Source organism: Megascapheus bottae, chromosome 8 (assembly GCF_031878675.1).
Source record: "Megascapheus bottae isolate mThoBot1 chromosome 8, mThoBot2.hap1, whole genome shotgun sequence".
NCBI lineage: Eukaryota > Metazoa > Chordata > Mammalia > Rodentia > Geomyidae > Megascapheus > Megascapheus bottae.
Genome location: NC_143516.1, coordinates 67,222,754 through 67,235,152, shown reverse-complemented (window position 1 = coordinate 67,235,152; position 12,399 = coordinate 67,222,754). Strand labels below are relative to the sequence as shown.

The following is a 12,399-nucleotide window of genomic DNA, read 5'->3' as shown; positions in this document are numbered from 1 at the left end:
CCTTGGACATAAAATCTCAGGGACAGTGCCCAAGTTTAAGCCCCCAGAAGTGGCATACATGCACACGCACACACACAAACATACACACAGAGTAATTATCAAATAAATTACTTTTTTACCCTTGGTGATTGTCATGATTACCAGATGACTGTCATGTATGTAATATACCTGTGTGACATGTATATATAACATATGTAATATGGTTTTTCATTAATGGCGGGATATGAATTCAGGTCATCATGCTCGCTTAACTTCTCTCAGCAGGCATTCTGCTACTCCAGTCATTCAGCCTGGATTTTTGCTGGTTATTTTGGAGGTGTCGTCTCATGTACTTTTTCTGCCTGGGCTGGCTTTGAACTGTGATCCTCTAGATCTCAGCCTGCTGAATAGTTAGCATTACATTCATGAGCCAGTGGTACCTGGATGATATGGGTAATCTATATTGTCTTTAATTTTTGTCCCCTGACTCTGTTTCTAGAGGTTGGAGAGTTCTTTAAGTACTGAAAAGGTGGGATTCTTTCTTACTAGTTACCCCAACATGTCAACCCTCATGAGCTATTTGGTCACACACGAAGCTAGTAAGCCCTGGCTTACAGGGGCTCCCGAGAAAGCACAGCAAACAGAAATTAGGAACACAGCTTCTAAAACCAGTCTTTTGCCTGCATCTAGTTCTCTTTCTTCAAGGCTGCACCAAATCCAAGAAGGAAATCTTGCAACAGGAGGCAAATCCTTTAAAACATGCAACCTGTTCACTTTTATTCTTCTGTTTACTCTTAGTGTTGTTTATTTGTTTTGTTTTTCCTACTCTGTCCAAGACAGGACTTGAGCTTGCTAAGTGACACTTTTGCCTCTTTGGTGGGCACCCTACCAAGGTATTAACTCTACCACTTTCAGCCACAGGGCTGCTTCCAGTTTTCTGGTGCTGATTGGAGATAAGAGTCTCATGGACTTTCTTGCCTTGGACTGGCTTCCAACCAACTCAGATCTTCAACCTCCTTAGTAGATAGGATCACAGGCATGAGCCACCAATGTCTGGCTTTTTTCCTTTCTTTCTTCTCTTTCTTTTTGTCTTAGAAAAATAATGAAGCCAGAAAAGATAAATCTTTTCCCCAGATTGTCAGTTTGCTAGCCCTCATGGAAGTTGACCTGCTTGCTAAATCAAAGCACTTCATTCAATGTCATTGGTTTCAAAGACTGAAAGTGGCAGGGAGGGAAAGGAGAAAAGAATTGAAGAGGTCTCAGAATAGTTCATTACAAAACCTCCAAGCTTTTTGAATTTGGGCTGGGCACTTCCTATCTAGCAATTTTTGGGCCGAGAAAATGAAATACCTAGAAGAACCGATAGAGAGATTCAAAACAGTTTGAGCTCCCTTTGTTTTTGTGACTTTTCCTTTTAGAATTTTAATAGGAATGCATTCTTTAGAAAATGAAACAGGTAGTAATTTATATACAACGAGATATTATGATTTTTACACCGGAATCAAGGATAAATGGTGTTTCTTATAATGGTAAAGTCCAAGAAATAGATTTGCACTTCATCTGCCACAGCATCACATCTGTAATCCCAGCTATTCAGTAGCCAAAATTAGGAAGACCATGGTTCAAGGCCAATTCGGGCAGAAAAGACCGTAAGATCCTTTATCTCTTTAACAAGCCAAAAGCCAGAAGTGCAGGTGTGGCTGAAGTGGTAGAGAACCAGCCCAGCAAGTGTGAGGCCACAAGTTCAAATTCCAGTCTGAAAAAAAAAAAAAAAAAAGACCAGGCCAGGAGTTTGGCCTAGTGGTTAAAGTGCTTCCCTAGCATGAATGAAGACCCGGGTTTGATTCCTCGGTACCACATACATAGAAAAAATCCGTAAGTGGTGCTGAGGCTCAAGTGGTAGAGCTCTAGCCTTGAGAAAGTCCAAGGACAGTGCTCAGGCCCTGAGCTCAAGCCCAGGACTGGCAAAAAAAAAAAGACCAAAGGTAAATTATTTCAAGTAGAAAGCTATTTGTGGGAAGATATGTCAAATGCAGATACTTCCTTGATCAAGTTTAAATATCAGCTTCCTGGTTTGCTTCATGATTCCATGCCTTTCAACATATTTAGAGAACATGCCTGTAAGCCTGGCTACTCAGGAGACTGAGATATGAGGATCACTGTTCGAAGCCAGCCCAGGAGGGAAAGTCCATGAGACTTTTATGTCTGATTATACAGAAACAAACAAACAAACAAACCAGAAGTGGCACTGTGGCTCAAGTGGTAGGGCACTAACCTTGAGTAAATAAAAGCTCAGGGCTCACGACCCAGGCCCTGAGTTCAAGCCCCAGGCCCATAACATGGTTCCCTATTTGCAGACACCCTGAGCATATTCTTGTGCTCATCCCAGGAAAAGCCTGTCTTGCTCTCTATGGTCACATGCCATGCAGAAGCTGGAATTCACTCCTGGACCCCTGTCCACCCCGGCCTGACCCCGGAACCCCTGTCCTGTCTCTGGGAGCACCCTCCCCCCCTCCCCCGTGGCTACCTCTCCCGCTCCTGCTCCAGCAGGTTGGTGAAGTCATCGCTCTTGTTCATGTAGTCGGTGTGCTTGTGCTTCTCCGTCTCCAGCTCGTCCACCGTGCGCCGGTGACACTTCTCAGCCAGCAGCAGCTGCTCCAGCATGCGCCGGTAGGTCTCCTTCTGCTTCTCCTCCAGCCTGTCCAGCTGCTCAACAGAAGCAGCACAAGAGCTAAGTATCTGCTCACATTTGCAGGCCACTTTCTAAGGAGTCCATTTCCACTCACTCAGTGACTTACGGAGCGAAAGGGGAGATGATGAAATGGGATATTTCTGCCGTTTCCTCTATCATTTTCTCTGGCTGTCCTCCAACTTGTAATCCTCACCTTAGCCTCCTGAGAGCCTGGATTTCAGGCATGAACTACCATGCTCCATCCCGTTCATAATGCTCCAGCTTCCTGTCTTCTGGCCTCTCTTTTTTACACAGACAGGTAGGGCCCTTCAATTTGCAGGAGGACAGACTCTTTCGGAGTGTGGAGAGCGCATAGGCCTTGTGCTCAGAGGGAAAGTGCATTATGTTCTCCTGATCCCAGAGCCTTTAGGCCCTTGGCAGTCACATACCCCTCCCATAATCACCACCACCAGCATCTTATTTTAAGGCTTTCAGCTATATGCATTGTTAGGAAAAGCCTCTGAAGGATCCAGAGTTTTCTTTCCGTCTCTCTGTCTCTCTCTGTCTCTGTATCTCTGTCTCTGGGTCCCCCCCCACCCCGCCCCGGTTCTCAGTGTCTTCACTAGAGAGGTGCAATCATTGTGATCATTGTAGGGGGCTGAGCAACAAAGGATTTTAGTCCTTGCTCCCCACTCCCCCATGCTAGTAGCAATTCCACCAGTGGTGACAATCCAGCTGTCACCTCCCCATTTGAAACTACCGATTCTGGTGAAACACAGATTTATTTATAATCCATTCTCAATCCCACCACCTTTACCCCACAGGGGCTGCCTCCCCAGGCATCACCATCAGAGCTGCTCCCTCGGGTGTTTGTTCACCCTTCTGTTAGATGAAAGATAAGGCAGACAGTATTAGCTCTCGCCTATAATCCAAGCTACTCGGGAGGCTGACACCTGAGGATCATAGTTTGAAGCCATACAGGGAAGTTTATAAGATTCTTATCTGGAGGAGTAGTTCAAGGGGTAGAGGAAAAAAGAAAACAAGCCTTGAGTGAAAAAGCTAAAGGACAGTGCCAAGACCCTGGGTTCAAGCTCCAGGACCATCACAAAGAAAGCAAGGAAAGAAGGAAAAGAAGGAATAGGAAGGAAGGAAGGAAGGAAGGAAGAAAGGAAGGAAGGAAGGAAGGAAGGGAGGGAGGGAGGGAGGGAGGGAGGGAGGGAGGGAAAGAAGATGGTATATTTGGTTGTGAATGGATTGAAATCTGGGGCCCAAAGTAAAGGAGAGGTTGGTTGTTCCTGTCATTCTTGGGCTCTTCCTCCCTTATCTCTCAGCCCAGAGCTTAGCAACTGGGGCCCAGTGTAGACCAGAAGACCATGTTAATTAGTAGCAGCTGATTATAGCTACAATGTCCTCTGATTGCTCCCCAGGATGTGAAAGTGGCAGTTCAAGAGGTGTCCCATTTGGAATAACTCCGAGAGAAGCCTCTGAACTCTTTACCAATGTGACTTCGGAGGTCGGAGGCTGAGAGCTGAGGATCACAGTTCAAAGTCAACCCAGGCAGGAAAGTCCCTGAGACTCATCTCTAATTAACCACCAAAAGCTGGAAGTAGAGCTGTGGTACAAAGGGTAGAGTGTTAGCCTTGAGTGTAAAAGCTCAGGGACAGCGCCTAGGTCCAGAGTTCAAGCCCTGGGACCAGAAAAAATAAAAGAATGTGGAACCTTTGAGGGAGTATTTGGAATACAGCTTTTGTTTCTTTATACCCCAGTGAAGGTTATGTTTAGAAAAAGGAACTGGGTGTACATAGCTCAGCCTTTCCTTCACTTCAACATATCATTCATTAAGCCAGAATGAAGCCCTGGGTTCCAGACCCAGTACTGCCAGAAAAAATCCAAATAATGGATCTCAGACCTGACCACAAGAATCATCTTGCCCTGACAGCACAGCTTGAATTTGAGAATTCTGGAAGCAGCTGTCTGTTCTGAATGCATCTAAAGCAGATCCTGTCTCAGACATGGGTCAGCCTGAGCTGTTTCAAAGGTTTCACACGAGTGAGAAGTTAGGAGATCAATTTCTTCAGACTTTTGATAATTTTTATTCTACATTTTATCCAGTCATCACACGAATTTCGTAGCTATGAATTTTTTTACATACATTTTGGAGAATCAAAATAACTAGATCCTTTCCAGGCATGGTGGCTCACACCTATAATCTTAGCTGCTCAGGAGGCTGAGAGCTAGGTTTGTTTTACTTACATTTTATATTGAAACTGCGAATTGTCCTGTTCTCATCTTGAAAATATTCTAAGCGGGAAATATTCTGAGCAGGAAAGTCTGTGAGACTCATCTCCAATAAAACCACAGAAAAAGCCAGAAATGGCACTGTTGCTCAAGTGGTTAAGTGCTAGCTTTGAGCAAAGGACAGCACTTTAGGCCCAGAGTTCAAGCCTCAGGATTGGCAAAAAAAAAAAAAAGGAGGCTGGATGCATAAACTAGTCCCTTGACCTGGCACTAAAGTCCCAAGAGACTGTGTAAAATGCTATCTTACTAGGTGAGGTGGTACATGCCTGTAATCCTTGTATTCAGAAAGCTGAGGCAGGAAGATTACAAGTTTGACTCTAGTTTGGGCTATGCCTTGTAATTATTTTGTTTTCCTCCAAAGAGCCAAGCACCAGTGGCTCATGCCTGTAATCCTGGCTAATCAGGAGGCTGAGATCTGAGGAAAGAGGTTCAAAGTCAGCCTGGGCAGGAAAGTCCATGAGATTCTTCCTTTTTCTTTTTTAATTTTATTTTTCTTTAATCCATGAGATTCTTATACCCAATTAACCACCAAAAAGCCAGAATTGGAGCTGTGGCTCACGTAATAGAACCCCAGCCTTGAGCTTTAAAGAGCTCAAGGTCTAGCTCACACACATACAAAAGTGCATATGTTTTTCTTCAGAAGAGAAAATGAAACATGGTATCATGGATAGCTAAGGCTAACAGCCCCTGGTTCCTAACAAAACCTCATATATAATGATTACGTTTAGCCTGATTGGAATTTCTTTCATCCCAAAGTATTGCTCTAAGTCGTGCATTGAGATTCTGCTTGAATCTGTCATTGTATTTTGCCTGACATATAAGAACTCTTCGATTATGACAGTCTTCAAGATGGCTCCACAATCATAACTCTAAACAATAACATCATTTAAATTTTAAGTTACCAGGGGCCGGGAGTTTGGCCTAATGGTAAAGTGCTTGCCTCACATGCACAAAGACCCAGGTTCGATTCCTCAGTACCACATACATAGAAAAAGCCAGAAGTGGTGCTGTGACTCAAGTGGCAGAGCTCTAGCCTTGAGAAAACCCAAAGACAGTGCTCAGGCCCCGAGTTGAAGCTGCAGGACTGGTTAAAAAAAATTTAAGTTACCAGTTTGATAATAGTCCTAACTGGTTATGGTTAAAACTGACAAACATTCCACATTTTAAAAAAGATATTATACTTTCCTAGAGAAATAAAACAATGCTATACTTTAAAGGGCACATCTGGTATGCCAACCCTTAAATATGTAAAGTCAAAGCTTCTGAAATTCTTGCCATGCAAACTTCTCCACTCCAAGCCCTGGGATTATTTAGTCTGTGCATCAGGGAATCTTGGAAAGCAAGTGCTGAGGCCTGGGGCTGGGGGTGGGAGGCATGGAGGGTTCTAGGGGCCGAGCTGGGGGTGGCTTTACCTCTGAGATGGGTCTTTCATAGACATCTTCTCCTATGGACTTCTCCTGAGCCAGAATAGCATCTCTGTGCAGCACCCGCAGAACTTTCTCGGGCTCTGCAAAACCATAATGAGCCTCCAGAACCTCCGGCTTGGTTTTTTCTGTCTTCAACATATGGATCACATCTTCCCTGGCCTGCGGTAGGAAGGAGAAAGGTGAGTGGGTTGTCAGTGAGAGCCGAGGCCCTGGCTGGCTCACTCAGCACCGAGCTGATCCAAACATCCCCAGCTCTTAAGGCAATTGACAAATTCACTGGGTATTCTGTTCTTTCGTTCTTTTTTTTTTTTTTTTTTTCATTTTCTTTTCTAACCACAGCAGATTGGCAAGCAGATACTCTGCTCCAGGTTGCTAGGAAGCAGGCAAGCAGAAAAGGGACGTGTGCTAATATTAACTGCATTAAAATTGCTTGATGCAAGTTGCGATGCTTTGAAAGAGAGGATGAGCAGGGCTGGTTTGGGGGATCTCTAACATGAGGTCAAATGCAATCTAAAATGTTCTAGTTATGTGTGTGTGTGTGTGTGTGTGTGTGTGTGTGTTCATGTGTACACGTGTGATGGTACAGTAGCTTGAATTCAGAGCCTGAATTCAGTCTTTTAATTTTTGTGCTCTAGGCTGGTGCTCTACCACCTGAGCCACTGCTCCACTTCCAGCTTTTTGCTAGCTAATTGGAGAAAGGAGTCTCTCGGATTTGTGCACTCAGGCTGGCTTTGAACCATGCTCTTCAGATCTCAGCTTCCCGAGTAGCCAAGATTTCCGGCATGAGTTATCAGTGGCCCCGCTTTTGATTTGTTAGTACAGCTTTAACAGCTTGCTGAAGCTCCTGAGAAGATCACATGGCAGCAGGTTTTATGAGAAACTGTTTTGATTTCCATTGGATAGCACACATACATCGGGATGTACTTTCTACTGATTACTTGTGATGATAGTTTTAGTCATGATGAAGCTGGCATTTGCCCAATATGCCTCATGTGGGAACACACTGGGAGCTGTTTCTCGTAATGATGATGGGTAAATTTTCTGACCACATTTCAACTTGTACTAAAGAACAAGATACCCAGGTACTGGTGGGTGATGCCTGTAATCCCAGCTACTCAGAAGGCTGAGATCTGAGAACCACGGTTCAAAACCAGCCAGAGCAGATAAATCTGAGAGACTCTTATTTCCAGTTCACTAGCAACAATGTCAGAAATGGAGGAGTGGCTCAAATGATAGAGCACCAACCTTGACTTGAAAACCTAGATGAGAGTGTAAGACCCTGAGTTCACATCCCAGTATTAATACACACATGCACACACACACACACACACACACACACACACACACACACACACACACACACACGTATACAAGTTACAAACATGTTATGTGGGTATTTATAACACCTGAAAATTGGAACCTACTTTGCTAATAAGTATTGACACCTATTTTAGGTAGTAAGTGTGAGCCAAGATTAGCATCGGTGTCTGTGTTTCTGGGTTTTTTTTTTTTTTTGGATGTGGGGTTCCCCAGGGGGCGAGTAGAGTATGAGAGAGGGAGTGGGTGTCCCATCCCTCCACACCAGGGCCCTGTACTCATTGGTTGACATGTCACATTTCCAAGAATTCCTTCTATTAATGGCTCTCCCAACGAAATAACCGCTCCCAACTACCATTGACCCATTTCTTTTATAAGGCAGAATGCATCTCTTGTAACAAGAAAGCAATCTTGTCGACGCCTATCATTCTAATCACTCAGGAGGCTGAGATCTAGGAATCAAAGTTCAAGGCCTGCCCAGGCAGGAAAGTCCATGAGAAATTTATCTCCAATTAGCCACCAAAAAGCTGGAAGTAGAACTGTGACTCAAGTAGTAGAATGCCAGCCTTGAGCAAAAATTCAAGGGGAAGCGCAAGGCCCTGAGTTCAAGCCCCGGTATTGGTACACAACACACATACCACACACACACCACACATACAAGAAAATCATGACAGAATTGTATGACATTACATGAGATTAAGATGGAGGAACAGAAGTTTCTGAGGATGTCATTCTAGAAGAATACCATCCACAAGCTGAACTCACGGACATGATTTCCTGGAGACAGTGGCCTGAAATCTCACAATGAGCGATTCAGCCAGAGAAGGGCTAGAGGCAGTAAGGTAAGGATGTTTCAGGCCAAAGGAAGAATGGGAAGGTCACGTAGATTTCAGCATAGGATGGCACAGCATGTGCAAAGTCATAGAAACCCTCAGAGGCCATGCATTTTGTCACAGGCAACAAGAAACTTCAGGAGTTTCAATTCACAAGATAGTGGCACAGGCACATTTGCTGATGGAAAGAACATTCATCTGCTGTGTTTCACTGAGTCAGCTGGTCTGTTAGGGCTTGCAGGCTTGTGTTCTACACTCTTCTGCAGGATAGTTGAATGCACCCTGCGTCTGGCCATGTCTTCTCTAAAACTGACAGGTAATTTAGCACTCAGAAGACTTGGGATCTACTGAGAGGCTCAGGAGGGTCACATGATTCCTGGGGGCTTGGCAGGCACAGAGGTCTCCAGATGTTTCTCTGTGTTATCAGTTCCTCTGACAATTCTCCACCACAAACTAAGGGCAGTGGTGTAGGGAGAGAGTATTTACCATTCTTCACATCCTCACTAGTATTTGTTATTTTCTGTTTTGTTTTGATAAATGATATCTCAATATGTGGACGATGCCTCCATTGAATTTCAACTTTGATTTACGTTTCTCTAATGATTTGCAATACTGGGTTCCCTTTCATGTGTCTTCATTTCCTAGAGTTCACCTCAATAAATATCATTTTACATGAGGCATTGTACTTTGTATTCCACTCCTAAGAGTATCCTCCTGTGGTCTCACTGTGTGGGAATGCCTAGAGTCTGTATATTTTATCATGTCCTGATGTATTTTAGGTCTAGCTTCTGCATATGAAGGAAAGCATGCACTGTTGGTCTCTCTGAGCTTGGCTTACCTCACTTAACATGTTTGGTCCTAGTTCCATCCATGTCCCTGCAAATGACATAATATCATTCTTTCTAATAGCTGTGTAAAGTTCCACATTTTTTGGTTCACTCATTTATTGTAGGGCATCTGGGTTGTTCTCGTAGCTTGGCTATTGTGCATACTGTAGTAACACACATGAATGTACAAGGATCCTGTCTTGTGATGTTCTGGGTAGATACCTGGAGTGGTAAATTTTTTTTGTTGTCATTTTAAAATAAATACCCATAAGTAGAATGGCTATATGTGTTAGGTCTGTTTTGTTTTCCCGGAGAGCTCTCCATACGGGCTTCCACAGCAGCAGCTAAATGATTGCATGCCCACCCACTGTGCAAGGCTTCTGGTTGCTCCATATCTTAACCAATTCTGTGGTCTTCTTTTTTTTTTTTTTTCCAGTGGTGGGGCTTGAACTCTGGGCCTGTGGTCTGTACTTGAGTTCTTTGCTCAAGGCTAGTGCTCTACCACTTGAGCAACAGAACCATTTCCATTATGGTGGTTATCTCCAGGCAGGCTTTGAACCTCATTCATCAGATCTCAGCCTCCTGAGTAGCCAGGATTACAGGCGTGAATTGCAGCGCTTGATGATGGTCTTATTTATTTTGGGTAATAACCACTCTAAACAGTTATAAGGCGATCATTCCCCTGGTTTTGATTTGTATATTGCTGATGATAAATGATTCTGGGAACCTTTACCTTCTGGCTTCTTATCCTTTGTGTTATTTGCTGAACTGCTTCAGTAAGATTCCATTGGACCCCGGAGCCCCTGGAAGGGATGGTGTTTGACCATCCTGTGGTTACTTCTTCATCCTGGGAACTCAGCTGCTCTGTTTCTGTTTCTATAAGGTAATTGATGAGTTTACTTGTCTATTTCCTTTTTAAGCAGTGAGCCCCTGTGAGGACACATGCTGGGCCCCCAGAGCATGTCATGTGATAGGCATTCGGTAAATATTTGTTGAAACAAAGAAAAGTATAATTAAAAGTGATGTGAAGTCAGAAAGGTTGAAGAAGGGATCATGAAAATCTCAGGGTAACCTAAGTACTTAGCCTGTTCAAAAGATCCAAACAATGAACATATAAGCTCCTGATGCATTCCACGTCTACCATTTAGGAATAAATTGGTTCTTCCTAAGTTTATTCCAAAAAGAAGATATGTAAACTGAACATCCCACCAGAATGTTGCAACAGGAAGTGGAGTAGCTTCAACTCTCCTACAAATGAAATCACACTACTTAGCCTAGGTCAATAAATACTAATGTTTTAAAATGAATTAAAACAAGCCAGTATGTAATTTATAATGTTATTAACTATTTCTATACAAATTAAACTTGAATTTTAGAAAGCAAAGCTAACATATTCAGTAATAGAACAAACAAGGAGAATATTCGGATATGGTTAGTTTAGAAAGACTTTCAGTGTTCCTAAAAACAGAGCTGAGAGTTTGGCCTAGTGGTAGAGTGCTTGCCTAGCATGCACAAAGACCCGGTTTCAATTCTTCCAGTACCACATACGTAGAAAAAAGCTGGAAGTGGTGCTCAGGCTCAAGCGATAGAGCTCTAGACTTGAGAAAGTCTAAGGACAGTGCTCAGATCCTGAACTCAAGCCCAGGACTGGCAAAAAAAAAAAAGTCCACAACTAGAGGGTTAAAAGTAGCCTAAGCTCTCTGTAGAAAATGTTTATTAACTGGGAAGTGGCAGCTCAAGTGATAGAGTGCTAGCCTTGAGCTGAAGACCTCAGGGACAGTGCCCAGGCCTAGAGTTCAAGCCCTATGACAGACCAAAACAAACAAACAAAAACAACTCAAAGAAAATATTGTACAGGCCAGCTGTCATCCAAAATAAATATCAAATAAACACCTTTTAATATGTTGAAACTTTCTTTAATCATAAGGCACTAGTGCCTCACACCTATAATCCTAGCTACTCAGGAGACTGAGATCACAGTTTAAAGTCAGCCTAGGTAAGGAAGGCTGTGAGATTCTTATCTCCAATAACCACCAAAAAGTCAGAAATGGAACTGCAGTTCAAATGGTAGAGTGCCAGCCTTGAGCACATAAGCTTAGGGACAGCATGGAGGCCCTGAGTTGAAGCCCCAGGATCTGCACCAAAAAACAACACACGCACACACACACACACACACACACACACACACACACACACTCACACTTGCTTTTATCATCACCCTAACAGTTTGAATTTTGAAAGAAAAATATTCATATGTATAATGATGGGTTTTTTTAAGAAATAGAAAATTCTACCCTAAAATTTGTATGGAATCTTAAGAGCCCCTGAAGATCTACAGCAGCCTTGAAAAAGAACAAGTTGGAGGACTTGTACTTCCTGCTTTTGAAACTTAATATAAAAATACACTCAGTAAAATGGCATGGCACTTAACCAGAAAGAGGGAAGAAGTGGAGATATAGCTCAAGTGGTAGAGGACTAGCCTTGAACAAAAAAGCTGAGTTCAAGCCCCAGTACACACACACACACACACACACACACACACACATGCGTGTGCACTTGTGCACATAAGTTAAGCAAAATGCAAAACGTAAGCGCCAAGACTGTAATTTTCTCAGAAAAACTCAGGAAAAGATACTTCATGAGATTGACTCTGGCAATTATTCCTTGGATATGATACCAACATAGAAGAAAATTAGGTCATACTTAAAAGCTTGAGGAGTACAGTCAACCAGGAGAAAAGCCCCTTGTGGACTAGGAGAAATCTACACAAGCCACCTGTCTAATGGACCAATATCCAGAACATTCAAGAATTTCCACCTTTACATTTTTTTAGTGCACAAAGGGCTTGAGCAGACATTTCTCCTAAGACAATACACAAATGGCCAACAAGCCATTTGAAAGGAAGCCCAGTATCGCAAACCATTAGAGAAACGTAATCAAAGTTGAAATTCAATGGAAGCATTTTACACACATTGAGATATCATTTATCAGAACAAAACAGAAAATAACAAGTACTAGTGAGGATGTGGAGAAAACATTGGCATGCC

General features: G+C 43.1%; 1 protein-coding gene across 1 annotated transcript in view; it reads right to left on the bottom strand.

Annotated features, from left to right (window-relative positions):
- Positions 1-12,399, bottom strand: part of Filip1 (filamin A interacting protein 1) — a 167,985-nt gene that overhangs the window by 29,716 nt on the left and 125,870 nt on the right. Inside the window, exons 3-4 of the mRNA XM_090337781.1 lie at positions 6,361-6,534; positions 2,507-2,685 (exon numbers count right to left, since the gene is read on the bottom strand). Of these exons, the coding sequence (XP_090193907.1) occupies positions 2,507-2,685; positions 6,361-6,534 (353 nt within the window). The remainder of the gene's footprint in view (positions 1-2,506; positions 2,686-6,360; positions 6,535-12,399) is intronic.